The sequence below is a fragment of the Chelonia mydas genome, chromosome 1, assembly GCF_015237465.2.
Source record: "Chelonia mydas isolate rCheMyd1 chromosome 1, rCheMyd1.pri.v2, whole genome shotgun sequence".
Taxonomy (NCBI): Eukaryota; Metazoa; Chordata; order Testudines; family Cheloniidae; genus Chelonia; species Chelonia mydas.
Window position 1 is genome coordinate 327,507,972 of NC_057849.1, and position 27,811 is coordinate 327,535,782.

Here is a 27,811-nt window from a genome sequence, read left to right on the forward strand (position 1 = left end):
TAAATAGGCAAGACAGGCAAAGGGTAAAAGAAAGCAATACATCATATAAGCAGAACATTGGAATCAAAAGCACACACCTTATGCAACTTGCTCAAGCTCACACATGAAGTCTGTGGCAGAATCTGCAATTATTATTATTAGTTATTTGCATTACTGTATAGGCCTCAACCAAGATCAGGGCCCCATTATGCTAGGCATTGCAAACATATAATAAAAGACAGTCCTCTTCCCATAGCCCTTACAATGTAAACAGATGAGGGAGATGAAGGGTGGTGAGAAGGAAGTATTAGAATCCACATTTTATAGATGGAGAGTGAGGTATTGTGGTTAAATAATTTTTCTAGGTTAAAAAAAAGTCTGTAGCACACCAAGGACTTGATCTGTTTGAATCTCCTGTCAGTACTTTACCTATAAAGCCGTTCTTCCTTCCCGATCATATCTTTTCAATAAGGCATCAGAGAAGAATTTGCTACAGGAAACTTCTTAATATTTTTTAGGCTCGAGGAACATAGGCAGATAGATTGGCAGATGCATAACTATGTTATTTTCAGGAGCATGTAATGTAATGATCTATTAAGACTTACATATGGGTCTAATACAAATCCACTGAGCAAAAGGAGTACTGATTTTCAAAAAATTATATACAGCAGTATCTAAATGTAGTATTTTCCACCAGTGTTTATGTATTGTCTCTACAACTATTGTGGTATAAACTAACACAAATGAAACAGCCAGGGAGCAGACACAACTGTCATTTATTGCATTTTTTCTTCTTTTCCTGGCTGGCCCTAAATAATGACTGCAATTTGCACTGAAAAGCAATTGCAACTAGACTTAACTTCAACTTCAGATTGTCTGTAAAGCATCTAGCATGCTGTCAATGCACACTATATATAATGCATTATATAAACAAACAATATAATATAAACAATTAATCATACTAAGTAAAGATGTTGGGATTTTTTGGATTCAGGTGTGTGTATGTACAGATGGAATCTAATATGAACTAAAACTAAATATACTCCTAGATAGCAACCGTGAAAAAACAGAACAGGGGTTGAGGGGGTAATAGGTACCTATATAAGAAAAAGTCCCCAAAAATGGGACTGTCCCTTTAAAAACGGGACATCTGGTAGTGGTCACCCTACCCTGCACTAGATTACTTTGCACTATTTAAAGGACTTTGCAACAGTGTATACATTTCAGACTTGGAGCTTGCAAAGGTTAGGATGAACCAATATTCAATCACCAGTAGCATAGAACAAGATGATCACAAGCAAACAAGTAAAGGATAGAAAAGGCAAACAAGCTGTGGGAGTAAAATAATCAGGAATATGTGCTGGAATACAGAGCTTTTCATGTCTAGGTCACTGGGTAAAGTCTGATCTAGGTTAGTAGCAAACAACTGATGGATATTAAGTGGCCTCTGTGAAATGAGTTGGTCTTATTCCAGTTCCTATTATACATATGTTCACATCACAAACTCAATATGTCTATAATTGACATCCTTACTGACATCAGCATATAGGCCAAAAAACTACATTCACAGAGAAACTGAATAACACTTTCAACCTTAGTGGTCTCAGTTCAGTGTTAAGACACATTGGTAGGACGTTCTAGGAAGGCTTTCACTGCTGTCAGCTGAGCTGTGGCTGAACAATTGAGAATGACTGTTCAGTCTTGTTAATTCAGTAACTTTCACAGATGTGATATTGTTGGGGAGGGTTAGGCAGGTAAAGGCAAGAATCAAATTAGGTTAAAAGGGCTTACAAGAAAAGGTGATAGTATTAAGACTCATTTATCGGAGATTGAAAAGTCAGGATATATAAACTTGAGTATCTGTAGAACAGTGATAGTTTAGTTGAGAGCAAAGAAGAAAACAACATTGAATCTTGCAGCACATTACGTGGAACAAAAACTGTCCTGAATTAATATAATTTATGGAGACCAATATAAAATGATTTCTCTGGAAAAACCAACAGTCAACCAAATAAGTGAAGGGTCTGAGCAGGCTGACCAGAATATTCAAGACAGTTTGGTTGTACAAGATCAACAGAATGCTCTACTGCAGGGTAAGTCAGTTGAATTGAAGACCAGAGTAAATAAGTTTCCCCTTGCTTCAAGAATAATAGATGGATCTAGGAATTAGGCAAATCAAGTGAACTAAAGACCACAGGAGTTACCAGAGTAAGCAAGGTTTCAGAGTAACAGCCGTGTTAGTCTGTATTCGCAAAAAGAAAAGGAGTACTTGTGGCACCTTAGAGACTAACCAATTTATTTGAGCATAAGCTTTCGTGAGCTACAGCTCACTTCATCGTCTCTAAGGTGCTACAAGTACTCCTTTCCTTTTCTTTTTCAGAGTAAGCAAGTTTCAGACAGGCTTCAAGCAGGGACATGTGCTATAGATCTAAGAATTTAGTTCATCAAGGCTGGTAATGATGCACTTCTTCACTGTGACGCTTTTCTGCTTGCTCTGAGAAAAAGTTTCTAAGCTTCACAAAGTCCCAGTGCTTGATGAGATTTTTTTCTTTCTTTCAACAGATACACACATTCCTTTACTCTAGGAGCAGTGTCTTGCACTCCATTTTAATTCCAAACTACTGGAAGGCTAACTGAGTGCACTGCAATAGCCCCATCTTAATGTCAGGTACCCACAAAATGTGAAAAGGTAGGAAAAATGGAGCTGGGCAGGGGGTGATAGGGCAGGGTTACAATACATCCGTATTTTCCCGGACATGTCCGGCTTTTTGGTTCTTAAATTGCCATCCGGGAGGAATTTTTAAATATCTAAAAACGTCTGGTATTTTGCCATTATTATTTTTCCCCAAAGAAGAGTTGATCATTCAAGAAAGAGAGTGAATGTTGATCATTTGAGAAAGAAAGTGAATGTTTCGCGCAGCTGGAAAGGAGGGGAGAGAAGGGGAACGCAGCGCACTCAGGGGAGGAGGCGGGACCGGGGCAGGGATCTGGGGAAGGGGTCCAGTGGGGCAGGGAGGGGGCGGAGATGGGGCAGGGACTTTGGGGAAGGGGTTAGAATGGGGGTGGGGAAGAGGTGGAGTTGGGGCAGGACCGGGGGGCAGAGCAAATACCCCATGGAGTGTCCTCTTTTTTGAATGTTCAAATATGGTAACCCTAGGGTAGGGGGATACTATTCTACAGTAAGAGGTCTGGAGGAGAGGAGTCAGCTGAAGTAGGACCTCAACACAGTGAGTCTGCACATTAGAATTTAACTAGAAATCAGTGAGACAGAAATTGAAGAAAGGTCTCTTGAGCTTCTTTTGAGTGTACATATTTCAGATGAAGATGACAGCAAATCTGTTCAACTAGATATCTTGATAACCAGATTTCTGGTCAATCTTATGTTCATCATTTGTTCTTTTAAGGTAGTTAGGTAGTTTTTTTGAGAATTTGTAATAGTATTTTATATATATAAACTTTTCACATTCAAAATACTCTGCAAAAAATGATTCATCCATCCATATAACCCCGTGAGATAAATTTTATCCCCATTTTACAGATTAAAATGGTTATGCAACTAGCTCAAGGCCACACAGTCAGAGTCAGTGCTGGGATTAACAACTCAGAAGATCCCTGGTCCCTAACCCCTGCACTCATTCAAGTAGATCACACAACCCTAGATAAAGGAGAAGATCTAAATGTACTGCATTTAAAAAATTATATATTTAGGCCAAGATTTTCAAAAGTGGCTAGTAATTGTGTGTGCCCAACTTGAGACTCCTTAAAGGGGCCAGATATGCAGAGGGTGGGTGCTCAGCACTTTCTGAAAAATCAGGCCCTTTTAAGGTATCTCAAGTCGGACACACAAAATCATTAGCTACTCTCAAAAACAGTGGCCTTTTCTGTATTACGTTTGCTGCCTATGTTTTCTTTTCACGTATATGCTAATGAAAATAAGTCTTCTACTGTTTGTTTATAACCAGTGAGTGCACTGCTGCTTTAAAGGTGATAAAGGTTAGTGTTAACATGAAAGCTTCACCTTTGATGAATGCTGCAGAAAGAAAGGCATTACAGGAATTTATCCAGGAAGAGCGTGTCCAGCGCTTAGTAGATAGGCATCAGTGGCAATGAAATGTGAAGATGACCTAAATTGTCGGGGCCTAACCAGGACTCATGGGGGACGTCATTAATGGCATCAATGCGGAGTCAGAACACTAGTTTCAGGCAGCCAAGCAGCTTCTGATCATGCCAGTTACAAAGACTGATCTGGCAGAGAAAAAGCACATGTTTCTCAAAGCAACCAGAGACTTTAAAATCCAACGGCTTTTTGAAGTCTAATTCTTTGTTCATTCACACTGTTTTCTTAAATTTGAAAAAAAAATACCTTAAAGAGAAAAAAAAAATCCCAGAGATAAAATATCCCTGCTTTCTGTCACTTTGTATTTTCTTCTGGTGTCAAAGGCTGTAGAGCTCCAGAAAGGAAAGGAGTATAAAGCAATGCAAACAAGCTGGAAGGAGGAAGGATAAAATGATGTTTCTGGAAAAGCCTACAGGAGTTCCGAACAGAGAAAGACATAAATTGCTGAGTGGTGTTTGCGTTGCAGCTGTGCCTAACCTATTTTGACCACTGCTATAAAAAAAAGATGCCTCAAAGAACCTCTCAACACTATTTTTATTTAGCAGAATTAAAGCATGAGCTTCTATTTTATGCCAAAACCGCTCACACTTGGATGCACACATTTTGGTATCCTAAATGCATAATTAGGCACTTTAAGAGAAGTGGCCCGTTTTCAGAAATGCAGAACACCTGAAAATTGCATTCAATTCAACAGGCTAGGTATTCAGCATCTTTCAAACTCACATCACTTTTACTTAGGTGCTTAAGTATAGATTTATCTTCAGGCACTCACGTTTGAAGATTTCATTCTGTAGGTTTTGGTTCCTTGTGCACAAACTTTCTGTGCCTGCATCCCAGCTGAGTACCCATATCTGACGTAAGCAACTCAAGTAGTTTTGTTTGACATGATCTATGTATCTTATTTAATTACCTTACAGCAATAGCATCAAGTTCTATAGTGACGCCATCAATCTTTTAGCAATACTTAATTACAGAGTGCGAATTAACAATGTTGATCCATCTGATTAATACATTCCAATACCTTTGCCATTCCTTTATACATTAAATCTATAATAAAAAAGGCAGCTGTATTATCTCAAGTGAAGGAGACAATAACGTCCCTTCCTCCCAAGAGACAGCAAGATGTTTAATATTTAAAGTCGTGGTGGGAAAACTCATATAATTTACTCTTCTTGGGCCAGATTCTCCATTGCTCTGCACCTTTCAGTCATTTGCATCAATGCAAAATAGGTGCAAATTGCTACTGTTTGTAAATTATATCCGTTTTCATCCATCTTCCACTCACTTTCCACTGCTGTAAATGACTACACAGGGTGCAATGATGCAATGGAGAATCTGACCACTTAAATCTGCAAAATTGGGCTAGAGATCTCGTAAGAACCAGCTTTTTCATGGTCTTTTCCTGCTGTGGTTTTGTTCCCAGCCAGAAAGAAATATTGGAAACAAAATAAGAAAACAGTTCTGGAGCTCTTGAATTTTGTGTTCTTGATTCTACAGTATTGTAATTCAGATTTTACAGTTTGATTCTATACATAGGCAATGCTGTGGTGAGAGGGTTATTTTCCCAAGCACACCTCCTCATTAATAACTCAGAAGGCCTAACGAGGGAAAATGTAACCCTAACAAACAAACACAAAAGGCAGCCTAGCAGTCTACCAAACTTGGTGTGCATGTCCAGAAATCCAAAATATTTCCCACAAGTAGCTGAAAATGTCAGTTTAACACCTTTAGAATCTTTAATACCCTTTCAATTTTCTGAGAATTTAAGCAGCCTACAGTTTACAGGTAAAACAAGAAGATAATATATTACTTACATCGTTCTGATCATCTTTTGCATTGTAATAGATGATATCATTATTCTGTGGGAAAAAAAGAAAAGAAAAATCATTCCATTAATTGAAAAGTGATGATGAACACAGAGGTCCATGGGCTAAAGTAAACCTGAATATATACATTTAAGGGTTGATCCTGAATTTTGTGAACACCCCTGTTAATTTCCCAGCCCTTAGTTAGTTCTGTCTTCTTTGAGAACCAACAGATATGACAGAGAAATGTCATTTATTTAGCACTTCTTTCCTGAAAATGTATAAAAGGTATATCAACAACAACTGGAAGAGTATAAGCTATGGTGGGGGGAAACCTACTAATGGAAGACTTATGAGAGCTATTTGTTTTAAAGATATATGAAGATAATACATGCAACAAAACAACCTATCAGGCAACAGACATGATAACTCACTAACTTTACAAATGTAAGTGGGTTATTAAGTCTTTCTTGCACATATTTCATTCTTTATGTTGGGTAGTAAAAATAAGCCCTGGGACTATGCATCAGAAGGACAATCTAATTGTTGTGGCATACAACAGAATGTAATGCTCCAGTGGATGAATGGTAACATTCTAAATCTAACAGAGCCGTGAACTAGCATAATATTAGCTACTGCTGGAATATCAGTCTGCATCTTGATTTACTGATTTCTCAAGAGGGTTAAAAATTGGGAAATTTTCCCATGAAAAATCAGTCACTTCTGTTGTATATCTACCAATCCTGCGGAATTCTGTAATGTGGACATTGCTCACCAATACACTGAGTCTGCTTTCCAATAAATATCACTTTTGTAACATATAACCCTTTGCACTTATTTACACCCTTCTGCTCAAGGATCTCAAGTGTGCTATGTTAAGGCCCTAAGCCTGTAAAGCACTTAAGTATGTGCTTAAACTTAAGCACATGCTTAAGTATTTTGCTTGTATCAGAGCCTAAATCACAAGGCAATCATTATTGCCTGAGGTCAACCTCCAAAATCATTGTCATTTGTACTTTTAATCCTGTTTATATTAAATAACCAATTTTACAAGGATATATTTGAACTCTTACTCTTTCTCTAGGTTTCTATCATGCAATAATTGATAACTAAATGAAACATTAGCCCAAAACTGGGCTCACAAAACTGGGTGACTGGGCAACAAAATGGCAGATGAAATTCAATGTTGCTAAATATAAAATAATGCACACTGGAAAACATAATCCCAACTATACATATAAAATTATGGGGTCTAAATTAGCCTGTTACCACTTAAGAAAGGTCTGGGAGTCACTGTGGATAGTTCTCTGATAACAGCCACTCAGTGTGCAGCGGCAGTCAAAAAAGCTTACAATGTTGGGAATCATTAGGAAAGGGATAGATAATAAGACAGAAAATATCATATTGCCTCTATATAAATACATGGTATGCCCACATCTTGAATACTGCATGCCGATGTGGTTGCCACATCTCAAAAAAGATATACTGAAACTGGAAAAGGTTCAGAAAAGGGCAACAAAATGATTAGGGTTGTGGAACAGCTTTCATATGAGGAGAGATTAATAAAAATGGGACTTTTCAGCTTAGAAAAGAGACAACTAAGGGGGGATATGATTGAGGTCTATAAAATCATGGTTGATGTGGAGAAAGTAAATAAGGAAGTGTTATTTACTCCCTCTCATAACACGAGAACTAGGGGTCACCAAATGAATTTAATAAGCAGCAGGTTTAAAACAAACACAAGGAAGTATTTCTTCACACAATGCACAGTGAACCTGTGGAACTCCTTGCCAGAGGATGTTGTGAAAGCAAAAACTATAACAGTGTTCAAAAAAGAACTAGATAAGTTCACAGAGGATAGGTCCATAAATTGCTATTAGCCAAGATGGGCAGGGATGCAAAACCATGCTCTGAAGCGGCCCTCGCCTCTGATTGCCAGAATCTGGGAATGGGCGACATGGGATGGATCACTTGATGATTACCTCTTCTGTTCATTCCCTCTGAAGCACCTGGCATTAGCCACTGTTGGAGGACAGGTTACAGGGCTAGATGGACCAATTGGTCTGACCCACTATGGCCGTTATGTTCTTACGTAAACCAAGTAAATTTCTGCATCAATTTCTACATCTTTTACAGAAATGTATTATATATATTAAAAGTTTATAAAAAGAACCAAAAATGCAAACCCTTATTCACATGCATACATCTTACTCATATGAGTAACCCAGGCTACTCACATGAGTGAAAATTTGTAGGACCTGGACTCTAAAAGGAAGAAAGACACACCTTTTCCCTCGTATACATATAAACATGTGAGACTCATTTGAAGAGTACTAACTATGAGTACAGCAATTTTGAAGTTCCAGGCTAAACACAATTAATTTTTGATAATAATAAAGCCACCATACTGCGTGGTATTGGATGACATCATTTCACTTTGCTTTCCTCATCTCTCCAATAGAGATAATGATACCAAACAAACTAGGGAAATGCAACATAGATGGAGCTATTATAAGGCGGGTACAAAACTCACAGCTTATCACATGCACAGACACATGAGGAAATTCCTTTTAGCACTAGAGATCAAAGCTAACTGTGAGTACATTGATCTTTTTCTGGCTATGCTACAACAAGGACAGGAGACACTGGATGTGGTTTAATTAGGCCGTAACGTTATTTCTAAATCTCTGGGAGTACCTGGCAGATAAAATTCTAGAGTGCAGGCTATTGCATAATCATTTATATCATTGATACAAAGACCTTAATGGTTCATGAGCCAAATTAGTGATCAACATTACCCCAAAGAGCCACAGTAGTGTGAATCCATTGTTTTATTTACTTCCTCCCCCCCCCCCCCTAAAATTATTCTCACAGCAAAATGACTGACCAAGTATTATTATTTTATCAACTACAATTGTTTAACAACATAGTAAAAGCATCCTGATTGGTTAATAACCTAGACTGGTTAATAATTAAGTCAGACAGTGTTTTAATTATCATGTGCTGCAAAGAGCCACAGGAGACACATTAAAGAGCCACTTGTAGCTCGCAAGCCTCAGTCTGAGTATCACTGGTTTTTATATATCCCAGTTATAGGGTATAGACTGTCAGCCCTCCCTCAGCCACCTTTCCCTTGGCCAACCCACTGCTGGGACCTCACCACTTCCTCCCACCCTCAAATGCAGGAGGGCTAAGGGGGCGCTATAAAGGAGCAGAGGGTTGCCTTCTTGCTGTACCAGTCACAGAAGCCCCAACCCCTCATTTCTGCTCCATTAGAGAACACTTCCTTGAAATCCTTTACCAATCCATTTTATCTGATCACTGTATCCCTTCCCAATGGAGTACCTGTGCTGGACATCCACCCCACACTTACATAATGAGTTGGGACATCATAGCCTAACCCGCATTTCACCATTCATCCCAACTAAGTCCCCAACCTGCTGCGGGGAAAGAGAACAATCTGGCAGTGAGGGAAGTAATTTCTTCCCAGCCCACTGCAAAAGGATTGATGACGTGTAATGCTCACACTCGATCATGACAAACTTCCATGGGCGGGATGTGGGTGCTGCTCACCTGCTCCAGGTAAAAGAGTGCTTTTCCTGCACCAGTGTGGACTTCAACAGTGTTCCCTCTCTTCCAGTCACCTGGTGAGGGATGGATCAGCATCCCCACACTGACCTGGGCTGAAGCCACAAGTCGGTCTCTAGCCCTTAATGGGGAACAGGTTTTCCAACAAGCTAGACAACAGCCTCCACCGCTTAATGTGCTGTGAGGTCAGTCTCATAACCTGATGATTCCAAAGGAGGTACTTTAGCATGTGGTTTGTGAAGAGAGTTGAAAGAACCAAAATTTTCAGTTTCCTTCCATCCTGTTATTTCATACACCGTTGTGTACAGACACACTTGGGAAAAATGAAACTGTCTGTTTAATTAACATTTGCTGAAGCTCTAAGCCTGCAAGATGCGGACTGCATCATATGTGAATTAGTCCATTGCTACTTCTGTTTGATACAAATAACTAGGAGTATTAAAAACGACCTTTAAGCAAATGAAGCTCTCAGAAACATAAGGACAAGTTTAACCAAGATAAGCGCATAAGGAAGAAATTAAATCCTTGTTTTGTGATATATTACATTTTGTGCTCCTTGTAGATAGCACCTACACAAAACATAAACCAATAAGGACATTTTGTCTGTTTCACTACACTTCATACAGAAAGCACGACCTACACTGTATTATGATACATTGAAGCCAGCACAAGCTCACAGATTAGATTCATGGATCAGTCAAAACTTGAGGCCTATTTTTCATATTTAACCACCACTAGATGTCAAGAACAAATTGTTTTGATTCTGATTTTCAACCAAATAGCTATTTATTAACTCCTGGGCACAGGGAATTTGGATCCACCCAATGATATATGCCAGTACACTATCCTGCCATTAGGGAAGTTACAGATGGTTTCCAGCAGGTCTAAAATGGAGGGTTTCCCTCCTACCCCACACCACCACCACTACCACCTTCTTCTGGTAATAATTTGGAGACTAAAATTAAACAAAGGAGGAAGTCATCATTCCCATTTGTGAGCACAGGGTTCACTTGCAAACACAGGTCTTGTTGTACAGTCCTGAATCATGTTTATGGGAGAAATGACCTCAGGTTATTCTACATTTAAATGAGAAATCTGTACATGACCACAATGGTTTTACATATTAGTGAGACTTTCCCAGGGGTGAAACTATGATAATTCACAGCCATGAATTCCTGTTGCATAGCAAGCAATTTAAGTATCTGACAATATCAAAAATAAATGATGATTAGATTTAGGACCAATTTAGTAATGTCACTTTTCTGGCTGTACAGGTTATCCTTATCCTGCCATGCTTTCATTGACCCTATTGTCTTCTCAAGTCACATTGATTTTGTGTTATCATTTCTGCCATTTCGTTGCTAGTTTTGGATATGAAGTAATTCCTATGGGCATTAAGGGTTGTATACATTACAAATTGAGTTATGTTAGTAACTCCCCAAGATACATCTATTCAACATACTGAAATCCAATGCCTCTGATTTCCAGGTCTGTACAGAGATTTGGGCAAACACACAGATAAATTAAACATGAATATAAGCATGAGAAAACATCCACTTTCAAAATATTTGCAAATGGAATCAGTACACACATCACAGTCACTAACTTAAAAGAGGCACACCATTTTGTCTTTTACAAAACAATTCGAGAGAGGCAATCCATTGACTCCACTGGTTGTAATCTCAGTTCACAACTAAGTGAATGTAAACTGAAGGCAAGCTTCAGGAAGGTTCCTCTCAGGAAGCACTTAACACATTATAGGATCAAGATCTTTCAGTAAGGGGGTAAAGGGAGTAAACTTCAGAGAGAATCCTGTTTTACAGCACATTAATTATTATTTTGTGTTAAACAGTGCCAACTTACTTCTGTAAACCCACTAATATAGCATATTATGCATCCATCTTTAATAGACAGCCTGAAGAGAACAGCAGCCACAGAGTAAAACATCTTACTGTTACTGCCAATTAATGAAGTTACTCCTTTGGATTACATGGTAGAGGTGTATGATCTAAAGATCCTTGGTTCAAATCCCAGCAATGACCCATGAAGAGTATAGTCCTTATTAGTCCTGATCTAAACTGTTTATTGGTGGAAAAACAGTTTCTTGACAAAGAGCTTCCCCGCCACCACTGAAAAAAATATTGCTTTCCACAGAAAAATGTTGACTTTTTGAAAAAAATGTACACCCCAAACCCTAAAATTTTCAGCTTAAACAAATTTAAAATTTTGATTCAGAAATTACCCAGGATGCTCACGGGATTTGTAATTATGTGCCTTGTACATTCCTCCCCAACTCTTTTTCACTCTGGGGGGCTCCCAAGACAGACTACGTAGTCCAGCAAGAGGGGAGACTGCAGTGTTTCACACAGGAGAATGGAGACATGAGGAACCCAAACTACAACAGCACCATGGCAGCATTTCCAAATAAAAAAAATTCAGGTTTAGGCCAAAAAATACATATTTTCTTTTCAGAACTTCATATAATATAGGAAAACGAAGTGTTATCAGTATGGTTTAAAAAAAAACAGTCACCAGGCACAACAGAAAGATTATTAAAGTAGCAGTTCTCAAATCCATACAGAGCTAAACTTGTGCTGGCTCTCCTCATCACTGTGTTTGCCAAAGAGATGTTATGAGATTATGAATGGGAAAGGAGACATCCATAGCAAAAATCACCATTAAGAAGTGTCCTATACTATGAAAATATTTGAGAATCCTTGCTTTATAGAAAAAACAACAAGGAGTTCTTGTGGCAGCAGAGGGGAAAAAGTAACATTCAAAAACCAGTAGGAGAACACTTCAATCTCCCTGGACACTCAATAACAGACTTAAAAGTGGCAATCCTTCAACAAAATACTTCAAAAACAGACTCCAACGAGACACTGCAGAACTGCAATTAATTTGCAAACTGGACACCATCAAATTAGGCCTGAATAAAGACTGGGAGTGGATGGATCACTACAAAAAGTAATTTTCCCCTCTGCTGATACTCAGACCTTCTTGTCAACTGTTGGAAATGGACGATGTCCACCTTAATTGCACTGACCTTGTTAGCACTAAAAAAGTAATTTCCCTCCTTTGATATTCATCCCTTCTGGTCAACTATTGAGAATAGGCCACTTCCACCTTAATTGAATTAGCCTCGTTAGCACTGACCTCCCACTTGGTAAGACAACTCCCATCTTTTCATGTGCTGTAATATTTATACTGCTTTCTGTATTTTTCACTCCATGCATCTGATGAAGTGGGTTTTAGCCCACGAAAGTTTATGCCCAAATAAATTTGTTAGTCTCTAAGGTGCCACAAGGACTCCTTGTTGTTTTTGCTGACACAGACTAACACGACTGCTACTCTGAAACCTTGCTTTATAGAGTCACCCTATACAGTACTGGAATCAATTACTGCACAAGTTATAATGTAGTAGGATACTGTATGAATAAATTAACATAGAAAATAAATTGAAGTGTTTTAAAATATTACATTAAATTCATATTTATCTGTTTATATATTCGACATCGCTGCCTTCACATCATCTTTTTCTATATCTTCTGTTCTATTTTACATAAAATGCTGCCAAAGCAACCTAGAAGAGGTGAAGTATAACGTCATTGTTGACCGCAGTAATCCTGACAGTAATGAAAAACACCAGGAAATATGTGGATATGTAGGAAACGGGGGAAACACACACCCCGCCCCCCAAACAAATTTCTGGTTTCCTTCCTCTTGCTGCTATATATCACATCAACCTTGTTTTGAACACAAAGATGGGCACAGTTTTTCAGACAATTTTTTTTTCAGTGAAAAATGGAGATTCATTTAATTAATTCATGCACATTTTGCCAAATTGCTTTGGTTGAAAAAAGCTACTTTTAAAAATGTTTCATTTTGACATTTTCAGAATAAATTGTTTCTGGTTTTCAGTTCAAAGGGATTTTTTTCTTTCAAAGTTTCCTTTAGTTTTAGAAACATTTTAAAATAGTCAAAATCTAAATGTTTAGCTTTACCAAGGGTTCATAAATGCAGGTACAATTCGCATCTCTGATCCTACAATGTACAATGCAGGGTAACAGTCATTGTGCCTGCACTGGGCCCCATGGACTTCTCTCAACAGGAAGCAGGGAGAACACAACAGTTGCTTAATACCTTTAGTCAGGCTCCACGGTATTAGCTTTTCTCCTTCAAGCAAAGTGATGTACAGTCATCTTTTTTCTTGACTGCACAGTTTAATCATTTAACTGCTTTAAGACTATGTCCACCTACATATTTTGAGATCATTTTATGTCACAAATCAGTCCCAAATATTTAGCAAATAAACAGTACACGTATGCAAGTTTTGGGAACCATATACTTTAGTACCAAGTAAAAATGTTACTGAATTATACTGTTTTGGCTCTCTTCACATGGACATATCAAAATGGTTGAGCAAGAAAAGCTGAAATGGTCTGTTAAATGTTTACGAAATGCCAGTCAATACTTCCCTTATTAAGTGCTGAAAAAACACATCTGGCTTATTTGCTGCCACCCTGTGCAGATAAAGAACTATTCTTTCTGTTTCCTTTAGCATCATTATGAATCAACACCAACCTAATGGGCCCTAAGAGAAATAAGCTATCTAGCCTCAGTTCAATACCTGTCTTTGTCTGACACATACTTGTCAGGCACAGTTACACTTGGCACAAAAGAAAGCTAGATGTGACCTACAATAAAGACCAAATTCCTCCATCTGTAACTCGTGATGTCTCTAAACAAAGTATTGCTGGGTAAAAAAGAAAAGGAGTACTTGTGGCACCTTAGAGACTAACCAATTTATTTGAGCATAAGCTTTCATGAGCTACAGCTCAGCTCATGAAAGCTCATGCTCAAATAAATTGGTTAGTCTCTAATGTGCCACAAGTACTCCTTTTCTTTTTGCGAATACAGACTAACACTTGGGTAAAAAAGGTTCTCTATCTCATAAATAAAAAACAGAGCCAACCATTACAATTAATTAGTTTTCTAATAATGCTTTAAAAGTCTTGTTTAGGTTAAATTTCAGACAGGCAAAATAAATAAGAAAAAAAGAACATCAGCTAATAACATTTTCCCCTTAATCTTTGAGTTAAAACACTGATTTGCCTCCTGTCTCTACAGCCAACTTGCAAAAGCACAATAATTTAATAAAATAAAAATGGCTAAATATACAGGAAATAACATGTGAAAATTATTCAGTTTCTAAGAAACAGGAGAAAATCAGGTTGATCTTGTTTTAAAAAACAGGAACCTTAAGAAGAAAAAAACAGCTATTTTTAATGTGATTGCTGGGCAAATAATAAAATCATAGAACCGGAAGGGACCTGGAGAGATCATCTAGTCCAGTCAAGGCAGGACTAAGTATTATCTAGACCATCCCTGACAGGTGTTTCTCCAACCTGCTCTTAAAGTCCCCAATGATGGAGATTCCACAACCTCCCCAGACAATTTATTCCAGTGCCTAACCTCTCTGACAGTTAGGAATTTTTTCCTAATGTCCAACCTAAACTGTCCTCGCTGCAATTTAAGCCCATTGCTTCTTGTCCGGTCCTCAGAGGTTAAGAACAACAATTTCTCTCCCTCCTCCTTGTAACAACCTTTTATGTACTTGAAAACTGGTATCATATCCCCTCTCAGTGTTCTCTTCTCCAGACTAAACAAACCCATTTTTTTTTCAATATTCCCTCATAGGTCATGTTTTCTAGACCTTTAAATATTTTGTTGCTCTTCTCTGGACTTTCTCCAGTTTGTCCACATCTTTCCTGAAATGTGGAGCCCAGAACTGGACACAATACTCCAGTTGAAGCCTAATCAGCACGGAGTAGAGCGGAAGAATTACTTCTCGTGTCTTGCTTACAACACTCCCGCTAATACATCCGAAATGATGTTTGCTTTTTTTGCAACAGTGTTACACTTTTGACTCATATTTAGCTTGTGATCATATTTAGCTTGTGTCAAAACAGTGCAATAAGTTCCCTGTCAAGAGATGATCTCCAGGGGTTGTGTGGGATGTAGTCACTATTGGGTTTACCTAAAGGATATGACATACTACAGAGGAAGGATCAGTATTTCTAATATTACATTTCGTACAATAATTTACGAAGTATTCAGTTGTTCTAGTTCTGATCCACAGCTTGTGTGAGGACCATTCTGACTATTTTGTGCACCAGGATTGTCTCTAGATCTTATTGAGACCAATACAGGGGATGGACAATGCTCCTGTTATAATGCAGACACTGGAAAATATAATGATGGAGGATTAAAGATGCTTCACATTTCTCATTACATCCATCTTAATAACCACTGCTTTTAAAACAGGAGAATTGGCCCTGTTTTTCCTGTAGGATGTATCTTTAAATTGTTTCTCTGCTCAGATTAATAATGAGGTTACTAATTTGCAGCAAGTGCAGTGGTGTTTTTTGTGATCTGAACACCTGCCTACTGTGAAATGAATTGAGATCATTGACTAATGGTACCAGACACAGGGTGACTGGTTCACTAGAAGGCTTTATGTCAGATTGTCATCATTCCCAAGACCCATAGGCCTGACCTTTCATACACATCAAACTTTTTATGAGGTGTTAGTGGTCATTGTGTCGCTCAGAAACCTTGGTAATGAGCACATATAAATACCTAGACAAGACAGATATGCGCCCCACAAAAATCTTATTTTGAAGACCTTGAACCCAATCCTTATTATAAAGTAAGGAACCTGGGGAATGCATACGATGAAGTGAGCTGTAGCCCATGAAAGCTTATGCTCAAATAAATTTGTTAGTCTCTAAGGTGCTACAAGTACTCCTTTTCTTTTTAATTAATTAATTTAATTAAAGGTTTCGGTTTCCAAATCAGACAATACTGGGAAGGCAGCTTCCTGTCAGATGATGGTGCATCCTCCATTTCAGTATATGATGATCAATGACAGCGTCAGAATTGTGTCTTATATACAGAGCATAAATATGCACTACCTAGTAAATCAGACATCAGGAAATTAACACCACTGTATTGATAAGTTTGTTGCTGACACCTCCTCTACTGTATGCCATAAGAATGGTCATTGTTACAGGGTTCCTAGACTAAAATGTTTCCTACTTGAAAAGATCTTTCCAGAGCATACACATACACTTTAAAATGTGTACTTTATTTTAATTTGCATTGCGCTGCTGTCAAAGTACAGGTAATTTTTTTTTTTAAAAAAGGCTGATTTTGTAAGCTGTTGTATCACAAAAGTATCTTAGTTGCTAAAGTCAGAGGAAAACTGTTGATGATCTCAGATACCACAGTGTGGTAACTCTTGAAAAAATATGCTTTTTTTTATGCTGATCATAATAATATACCAAGCTATTTATGTCGCCAGAAAATCAGAAATAGAAAAGAGTGACTATTTTCATCAGCCACACTGATTTAGGAACCTTAATAGGTTCCTGTACATTCTGATTTTGCATTAAACTGAGCAACAATTACCTCATGTTAGTATCAGGTTTTGCTGTAATTTAAGTCACAAGCCAGGTAGATAAAAATACATTTTTTAAAGAAAAATTTAAAAATCCAGATTTTTTTAAAAAAATATATTAATACAGATTTAAAAAATAAACAAATATAAAATTAAATTTATAATCTATGTTAAGGCCTAAATTTATTATAATCTATTAAAATTATTTAAATTAAACACAAGAAATAATATTAAGAATCACACATTTGCTGCCAAGTTAAAGAAAGTCAAAGCACTGAACTGCTGGATGTCACTCTAAGCATCTGGAACCAGACTTGGTTGAACGGCTAAACCAGCATTTGACAGCAGTAGCAGATGCAGAGAGAATATTCTCTTCATGTCCATTGATTCAAACCGTTCAGTTCAATGTCTCGTTTATTCAAAGTTCATAAAGCAATTGTGATCTGAAAAAGTAAGAAAGCTTGTTTTTCTCTTCCAGTCTATGAATTAAAATTAGGTCAGAGGGTGCAATCTAGTAGTTCTAAAATCTTGCATGACACGGTGACCAGAAAAAAAAATTCTGCTAAATTAATTAATTACATACAACACTTACTTTGTTTAATAAATCAGTTAGTTTTAAATGCAAAACATATTTTGATACACATTTTTTCTTATATATCTGGCACTTTTAAGGTAATTTTATGAAATAACAAAACCTGAAGACGCTGTTTGTACATTTTAACTTAATTTGAATTTCTATCCAAACAGAGTTTGACACAAATCACACACACACACACACACACAAATATAGTAAATATGAAATGTATCATTCTCCATTTTCTAATATAAAACGGGTAAAACTTAAGAATCTGAATAAATGTAAGTTAACCTAAGCTATTCTAGGTAAACCTTAAATGTGTATAGTGTATATAGTGTATCTTCCAGGTTAGCAACAACAAGCACCAAATTTTGTGTAAAAGCTACATTTAATTGCAACATGTTTTCACCAACCAATGAGAATCAACCTTTCTTTAGAAAGGTAACTTAAAAAGTACAAATGCAAAACACAATTAAAGTCAATTATTTAAATCAAGGTTTCCTGCTTGCTGACTTAAATCATGAATAAAATCAGTGATTTAAATCACTTTGATTTATATCAATCCACCCTGGTCACAAACACTGCCCTGTAAAGAACTGTTAAATACACTAACATGATTGTTATTCTGTTCAAACTTTCTCTCTGGAAATGACAATGGAAAGTAGAAATCCTACTGTATAAGCTTCCACTGAAAAAATGAAGCATCCACTTTAGATATTACTTACAATTAGGCAATAGGATAAAACACAAAAGCAGATTAATGTGGTAAAATGAAAGTACTAACTACCGTCCCCCAACCCAAAAGGAACAGCTGCCACAACTGAACAAATATCTTCATAATGTCAAAACATACACTTCAATCAGATTCTTCAGTGAAGCTTCTCCACATAATTGTTGTCTATTCTGACATATTATAATACTTTTTAATAGCCTGGGCATCTTCAGACCAAGATTTCTTATTGTCCAATGTCTATGATCAAAAGCTAATCTCTATTGAACATAAAAATAATTGTCATTACAATGAGGAAAGCTTGTTAACGTTTTAGGATTTTTTTCCTTATTGCAACTGAAAAATTACACCCAGAACTCATTGCTACCAAGTGAAGTAATTTTTATGTAAAATCCCAAAGTCCAAATATAACAATCATGTAGGGATGAAGACTCCGCTACCTCAAAAACATTACTACCAATAACCTCTGCCACATCTGATTACGGCATCAAGATCGTCACTGTAGCAGTTATCTGAGGCGAAAATGTGTCTTCAGGTGTAAGACTCTGATTTGTGACAAGCCACAGGTACTACAGTTAGCGCTCTGGGTCTGTCACAGAGGTTGAGGAAGTCACGGATTCTGTGCCTTTCCGCCATCTCCATGACTTCTGCAGGGGCCAGTGTGGTAAACCCTGGGACAGCCACACCAGCTGCTGCTCTGGTAGCCCTCAGCAGTGGTCCCAGGGCAGGCAGAGCCACCATGGTCAATGGCCCCAAGCAGTGGTCCCCAGGCGGTTGCCCAGAGCCCCTGGCAACTGTCCCCAGGCAGCTGGCCGGAGCAGCTGCTGTCCGCTGGCCCCAGCAGCTGGTGCCTGTGGTCCCGAGCATCCCCCAACAATGCCCCCCCCCGACACCCGTCACAGCAACCCTCCACAAGATTTAATTTTAGTACAAAAAAAGGTATTTTTAGTACAAGTCATGGACAGGTCACAGGCCGTGAATTTTTGTTTATTGCCCGTGACCTATCCATGACTTTTACTAAAAATACCAATGAATAAATCGTAGCCTTAGCTATAGTGTATAGCTGTATCTATGCTTTAATTATATACTATAGTATGATTACAATACAATGCTCCTGCCAAGGTATATGAAGATAACTGCCAAAACCATAATTTTGCATCATAAACCTTTTAAAATTCTGCTGACACAACTAGAATACAATGTTTTGCTCTTGCTATATTCATGAATAAATTTAATATTGATACAACACCACCTGGTAAGTGGGGAACTCATGTGTTTTTGACTGCAAAATGAAAGGATATGTACTACCAAACTGACGATCATTATCTGTGCACACCTCTCGTCTACAAGTCTCGCAGCGTTCATCCAAATGGCAGCTTTTCTTTCTTCCTGAGGATGAGATTAAACTGAGTGCATTAAGAGTGATGTCTGTTTTCAGTTGTAAGCAGTAGTCCTGTTCACATGAGAAAATATATTACTCTATTGGCAAAACAAGATGGTGTAACAAGCTCCCACAGGAACAAAGGGCCATCACAAACCACACTAATTTCGGCGAGGTACTGTTATTTTATCTTGCCTTCTCTAACAAATATAAGCAACACGTGTGGCTGGCTGGATGAACAGATGTTGCTATATGTTTATATATTTTAAAAAATCCAATCCAAAACTGCACACACCTCTCCCCGTGGCGAGACCATGAAAGAACAAACACGTGACAGATGTTAGTTCACATTGCTTAATACACTTTTAAAGGTGCTCAGATACTACAGAGATGAGCATGTTGTAAGAATCGGCATATAGATTGTGGTATATAGAAGAGAATAATTGGTAAAATCCTATGTATTCAGCAACCATTTATATGTATATGGAATTAATACTTCAAGGACACTGCAATATTTAAACAGCAAAGATTCTGATCTCAGCTACACAGGTGTAAATGCAGAATTCTCCCCAAAATGTTACTTGAGACTTAGTGATGTAATTAGCACCAGAACATGAATAATTTTAAAGAAACAACATCATCTTGATTTTAAAAATGATTCATATCGAATACCTACATTTTCTAAAGCTTCACCCTTTCAATAAGATAAACCAAGATTTAAAAATTCTATATTAAAATATTTTACACCAATTTTTCTACCTCCTCCCTCCTCCACTTTTTTAAAACAAGGTCTTTTCAGCACAGAACCGTGAGCAAACTTCAGCATTACTACAATTAATGTGCTCAGCCCCTGACTCCTCTCATCTGTCCACACACTGCCCTTCAGATCTCTTTTGTTTCAGTGGCTTCACCATATCATGTAACTTTTAATGGGTCTGATAGCAAGCTCGCTGAAGTTATTGGAATGGCTTCAAAGGGCTTTGGAACAGGCCCTGTGTGTACATACAATAAGTATTTGTTATGACCTGGAGGTCACAAGTTACAGTATAGTAATGTCCAATATTTTTAAGCTCCAACTTTCTACAGCCAGCCCCTCCCGGACTAGATAGGCAGCCAGGAAACCCTAGCACCTCTCTCTCCTGACGTTGCACCTTGAGGGTGGAAGGTATCACATCAGTGCATCCTTGCTGCCCCCACTACAACTCCCAGCCAGGCCTCAGTGTTCTTGGCTCCACTGTAAAGAAACAGAAAAGCTTTTCATCTTACAAACTCTTATCTTAGCAAAAAATATCTTTAGAAGAAGACTCACAAATGCAAAATGACAGGCATAAAGTAGATTTTCTATGAGAAGCAGTGATTTTAATAAAATGTTTCCAAGTAAAGTGAGTTACAGCTCACTCACTCTCTGGAGTCACTACTACAATCCCATAAACTAAGCACACGGCAAAATGGGCTGAGGGGACGGACTCTCTTAATCTGTTTTATTCAGACACTGTAATTCCACAAACTAGCTCCCCAAACTGCTAATCTTTTGATCACAGTGACAGAGCATAACCAACCTGGTGTGAGGTTTTTGTTTCTTGTTTTTTAACATGACAAAATGCAATTGATTGCAAAGAAGATTTCCAGGTGGGAAAAAATGAAACTAATGTATTAACAGCTAATTAACCTCTATCATACAATACTATCTGCTTAATTAAAGTACTAATGTATGTTTATCCTAATTTACAGTCTACTAAATCCATATTTAATGATAGATATCAATATACTAAACAGAGATAAAAGCAAATTGCATGCAGATTTCATCTGCATTTTAAGTACAGGTGCCCCATACAGATCACAATTTTATTTCCATAGCTTGGATGTGAAGTCTAAACCAGATTTGCAAGTCAAAAGTAGCTCAGCACTGCCACCCAGAACTCAGCCTCAGGAGTATGTCAATACACAATGAACTAGACTATTTCAATAACACTGCCCTATCATAACTGTATGTAGAAAATGGTATTCTGATTCTAATTGCCAAGCTCACAGATAGCTGTGACAAGCTCACATGGAGAAAGCTTTTAAGAAATAATGGACGATGCTCTAAAACCATTTATCTTTATGAAAATTAATGCATGTGTCTGCTACTGCTCTGCTAACAAGCAGCAAGCGCTGGAGCAAGACGGTGAAATCCTGCTGTATTAGTCAATCGATGAACAGATTTGAATTAGAAAATAAACAGATGACTGTATCCTCTCTTCTCTTATCTTCAATGGTGCTCCAGCCTATACAATAAGGGTGTATTCTTAAGTGGACTTCAGATTGTTCAATATAAAATGCCCTCACTGAATTCAATGGTAGGGTCCTTTGTCTGACTTGATGAAGGTGAGTTTCCCCCCTCTCCTCTTTAATAGCAAGGGAGCCTTTGAGGAGGCTTGTAGAAAGGGGGCCATTTCCCCTTTAAGAACTCACCCCAGGGTTATCTGCTCCATATAAGAAGCAGGAAACAGCCAGGGTCAGCTGGACCAGGTTGTGGAGAAATACAGGTTTTGTCATAATCCAGTGTAGCTCCTTGATCAATCTGTCAGTGAGGGGAAAAGAAATTCCCTCCCAGCCCTTCAGGCAAGACAAGATGGGTTTTTTGCTTTACCCACAGTGGGTTTGGGACCTAGGAAAGTAGGAAGGCAGGAGTGAGGATAGGCTACCACAGTGGTCACCAACCGGCAGATCGCGATCATGGAGCCTCTGGCAGTCGATCTCAGTCTCAGTCACTGAGATCGTCAGAGACTCCATGATCAACCAGTCGATCAACGGTCCGGCGGCACAGGCTCCCTGCCTGCCTTGGCCCCGCACTGCTCCCAAGCGGCTAGAATGTCCGGCAGCGGCTCCTTGGCAGGGGTGTCTCCATGCCCTTCCCTCAACTGCAGGCCCCACCCCTGCAGCTCCCATTGGCCGGGAACTGTGGCCAATGGGAGCTGTGGGGGTGGTGCTTCCGGATAGGGGCAGCACGCGGAGCCAGCTGCCCCTCCCTACCCAGGAGCCGCTGCTGGACATGCCAGCCGTGTCTGGGAGCAGCATGGGGCCAGGGCAGGCAGAGAGCCTGCCTAGCCCCACTGCACCGCCCCCTGGGAGCTGCCTGAGGTAAGCTGCACCCGGCCAGAGCCTGCACATCAAACCTCTCCTGTACCCCAACCCCAAGCCCCAGCCCTGCATCCCCCTACACCCAAACTCCTTCCCAGAGTCTGCACCCCACACCCCACTCCTGCTCTCCAACCTCCAGCCTGAGCCCTGAGCCCCCTCCTGCACCCCGCACTCCCTCCTGCACTCCAACCCTCTCCCAGAGCCAACACCCCCAGCCCTCCTGCACCACAAACCCCTGCCCCAGGCTCAGCCCAGAGCCCCTCACAGACTCCGAGCCCCTATCCCAGTCCAGTGAAAGTGAGTGAGGGTACGGGAGAGTGAGCGATGGAGGGAGGGGGGATGGAGTGAGCGGGGCATGGCCTCAGGGAAGGGAAGGGGCAAGACAAGGGTGTTTGGGTTTGTGTGATTACTGTTACTTCTACATTTTCTTTGAGGTAGACCCTGGGTTGCACCTAAGTTCAAAGAGTGATCAAGTTCTTAAAAAGTTTGGAGACCACTGGGCTGGCATGTCACAACTCATTATATAAGCTTGTGGTGGATGTCCAGTACAGATACCACATAGGGAATGGATACAGTAATCAGATAAAATGGATTAGCAAAGGATTTAAAGGAAGCATTTTTTAAAGGAGCAGAGAAAAGGGGTTTGGGGCTCTTACAACTGATACAGAAGGGAGTCAACCCCCCAGTCTTTTATCCCTTATCCCTCATATTGGGTTGGCAGGCCCCAGCAGTGGGTTGGCTGGGACCAGGATGGATAAGGGGAAGGGCTGAGGGCAGCCCCCCAAGTATTTGGAAAGGATTATGGAATTACCTGCACTGTACAATTTTATATGCTGGGTATTCCCAGATATTTAAAGAATAAAATTGCAGCTTAATTAAAATCACATCTAGTGCCTCCTGCCTTTCTTCAACATTGCCTGAAAGTAGCATTTACAGCTGGTTATTGATCATCGGGTTTATTCCTACCCTTCTGTTTCCCAAAATCAACAGCAACAATGCACCAAATGTGCCAAATTTAGCGGCAACAATAAATAGTGATCTCAGTTGATTAGAAAGGGTTGCCAGGTATCTGGTTTTCGACCGGAACACCCGGCTGAAAAGGGACCCTGGCGGTTCCTGTCCATACCGCTGACTGGACCATTAAAAGTCCAGTTGGCACAGAGTTGCCAGGCTCCCTACCTGGCTCTGCATGGCTCCAGCAGTCAGAGTCCTGCCTCTGCCCCAGGCGCCGGCTCCACAGCTCCCACTGGCCAGAAACCACAGCAAATGGGAGCTGCGGTGGCGGCACCTACAGCAGAGGCAGCATGCAAAGCCACCTGGCGTCTCTGCCTAGGAGACAAGGGACATGTCGCCGCTTGTAGAGAGCCGCTGAGGTGAGCGATGCCCGGAGCCGGCACCCCTCACTTCCTCCTGCACCCCAACCCCCTGCCCCAGCCCGGAGCCCCCTCCCGCACCCAAACTTCCTCCCAGGGCTTGCACTCTGCACCCCTTTCTGAGCCCCCTCCCACATCCAGATTCCCTCCTGGAGCCCACACCCCAAACCTCTCATTTCTAGCCCCACCCTGGAGCCCGCACCCTCAGCCAGAGCTCTCACCCCCTCCTGCACCCCAACCCCTTGCCCCAGCCCAGTTAAAACGAGCAAGGGAGTGATAGTGGCAGAGAGCGACAGAGGGAGGGGTGACGGAGTGAGCAGGGGCGGGGCCTCGGAGAAGGGGCAGGGATGGGGCGTAGGGAAGAGGCGGGGCAAGGGTGTTCAGTTTTGTGAAGTTAGAAAGTTGGCAACCCTATTCAACTCCCATTGCAGTCAATGGAAGTCTCTTGGATCAGACCCAAAATGAGCGCAAGAAGGCCTTCTCCCAGGCAGATCTCTGGCCTTGAACTTATTCAGCTTTCTGACACATTTCATCTAAACGTGTCACAGGACTGTGTCAATTTCAGCAATTTTTTGATGGTTAAAAGTTGAAAATAATAGTTTTGGCTGTCTCATTTTGATAATGTAAAACATTTTCTTTTGATAAGGTAAATGTTTCCATTCAACTTCAACATTCCGATTCCTTTTGTTTCAATTTTTATATTCTAATAATTTATTAATATATATTGGCTGTCAATTAATCACAGTTAACTCAAGTAATTAACTAAAAACAAATTAACTTGATTAAACATTAATCATGATTAATCACAGTTTTAATCATACAGTTAAATGAACAGCATACCAATTTAAATTTATTATAAATATTTTGGATGTTTTTCTCTATTTCCAAATATATTGATTTCAATTACAACACAGAATATAAAGGGTAAAGTGCTCGCTCTATTATTTTTATTACAAATATTTGCACTCTAAAAAGATAAAAGAAATAGTATTTACCAATTCACCTCATACAAGTACAACTTACAAATGTGCACTTGTAGGCTCTAACGTTTTACATTGTTGTATTTCTGAGTGCAGTTATGTAAAAAAAATAATTCTGCATTTGTAAGTTGCACTTTCTTTTTACAATGCAAACATTTTTAATAAAAATAACATACAGTGAGCACTGTACACTTTGTATTCTGTGTTGTAACTGAAATCAATATATTTGAAAATGTAGAAAAAACATCCAAAATATTTAAATAAATGGTATTCTATTATTAACAGTTTGATGAAAACAGTGATTATTCACATTTTTTGGTAATCTCGCGTTTAATAGTGATTATTTTTTTAATTGTTTGATTGCCCTAATATAAAGCTAAATATGATACATATAAATATATTAAAATAAATTGTTAATAGAATATCAAAATTAATCAACACACTAAAGTTAAAATGAAATGTTTTATCTTAACTAATGACAAATTATCACAATTAGATGATTCTGCATTATTGAGAGAGAGTTGAGAGTATGAGAGTTCCAATTTTTCAGAATTTTTCTTTGACAGGAAATTTCAAAATTGTAGCTCTTGGTTCTGATTCACTTTTTTTTAAAAAAAGTCAGAATTTCCCACTGAACGCAGTTTCTGACCAGCTCTGCTAATCTTTCTTTGTAAATTGCTTTGGTATCTGAAGATGAAAAGCACTACAAAAGTCCTAGGAGAGAGAGAAAGAGAGGGTATATTATACTCAACAGTTTAAATGAAACATCTTGGAGACAATACCCTAATAAAAAACAAAGGATGGGAGAGATGAAAATAGAGTAATTTTTTTCTCAGTTATTTACACCTCCACACTGTACAAAAGCCAATAGCAAGTAATCTGTTACATGATGACAATATAAGACCAAAAAAAATGCAAAAATTATACCATTCACTTTTACTAGTCTTCTTGTATTTCTTTCCATGTTAGTTCTCTTGCATGAACAAGTGGAGAATCTGTACCTGTGTGAGTGTGTGTGTGTGTGTGTGTGTGCGCACATACACATGCACCCACTCTCACACAAAGAGAAAGAACACGCTGTATTTCTGCTGGTACATGAAACTCACAGGGCCCCACTCTCCTCCGAGTTATAGTATTTCAACCGTGTGTAACAGAACAGAATTTGGCCTTCACATACCAATCATAGGCCTGAGGCAAAGGCCATTTAAATCAGTGGAAGGACTCCTTAGGACTTCCATTGAGCTCTGGATGAGGCCCAACGTGCCTAACATTCATTTAAAAATCATTCTCTTTTTTCTGGAAAGATTTAAAATTGTATTCTGGTTTATACCACCACTTAAAGTCTATCCATTGAGTTATTTACAAACGTAAAAATGTGATACTGCAACTGGAGCTGATGTACTGCTAGCACTGTAGCTAGCTAAATTTGAAGGAAGATTAGAGAGAAGCTATCAAATCTCCCCATTGCCTCTGAAGTATTCCAAAAAGGTAATGAAATTCAGGCCATTTCAGACCACATATTCTTTTCCAACTGTTTGTCTCACCCACATACAAATGTAACTGGCATAATCACTTAATTATTGTAATGGGGCTCTCATGAGATAAATCTTACCCTCTTTGTAGGATTGATTTAAATGATTTTTCTAAATCTCTAAGATGTGTCACAATGACAACTAGTACAGGTGGGCAGATGCCAGGTTTAAGGAATATCCAAAACTCACCCAGTTAATAAGGAACAAAAACAATCATACTCTAATTATTCAGCTTTGACATCTATTATGTGTATACCCTGTCTACAATCACTGGAATAAAACAACATTTAATGGAATGTACAGTATTTCAGCACCACAAGGTAACTACTGAGTGTGTATAAGTACAACCGATTTTATTACTTATTTAATACAAAAATGAAGTTAAAGATGACTTTTTTTGGTTGGTCTAATGAATTAAGCCAGGGAAACTGAGAGATGTTAAGTAACAAAGGTCTGTATCATTAAACATATATTAATGATAGTTATATTTTTTGTCCAGATTAACAATTTAATTGTACTGGTACAAAATTGGCACCAATCACTTATTACATTTGTAGGTCTGTTTTTAGGTTTCCAAAATAGTTATATTTTATATGTGAACTTAAATTTAAAATTTTTATTCTTATAACTTTCCTTTCTTTAGACCTAATAGAAGTTCTTCCCTGCAACTCAGTTTTGAAAAAAAAAAAAAAAAAAAAAAAAAGAGTGGAAAGATACTAAAACCCACAGATTCTCCAATACTAAGATATAATAAAACTAACGACGGCAGAGATTTTCTTTTAATTTTTCCAGTTCTGCAACAAAACAAAACTCCACAAACAAAACTACTAAACACTTTATCTTTACGAAGTGGAAAAGAGTAAGGCCTGGTCTACACTACGAGTTTATGTCGGATTTAGTAGCGTTAAATCCGAATTAACCCTGCACCCGTCCACACAACGAAGCCATTTTTTCAACATACAGGGCTCTTAAAACCGATTTCTGTACTCCTCCCCAACGAGGGAATTAGTGCTGAAATCGACATCGCCATTTCGAATTAGGGTTAGTGTGGACACAATTCAAAGGTACTGGCCTCTGGGAGCTATCCCACAGTGCACCATTGTGACTGCTCTGGACAGCACTCTGAACTTGGATGCACTGGCCAGATGTACAGGAAAAGCTCTG

The 27,811-nt window shown here is 38.9% G+C and overlaps 1 protein-coding gene across 4 annotated transcripts in view; it reads right to left on the reverse strand.

Annotated features, from left to right (window-relative positions):
- The window catches only part of CACNA2D1 (calcium voltage-gated channel auxiliary subunit alpha2delta 1), a 659,278-nt gene that overhangs the window by 310,717 nt on the left and 320,750 nt on the right, over positions 1–27,811 (reverse strand). For all 4 annotated transcript variants that reach the window (XM_037889245.2, XM_037889243.2, XM_043552428.1 and 1 more), the window contains exon 5: positions 5,911–5,955. In XM_037889245.2, the coding sequence (XP_037745173.1) occupies positions 5,911–5,955 (45 nt within the window). The remainder of the gene's footprint in view (positions 1–5,910; positions 5,956–27,811) is intronic.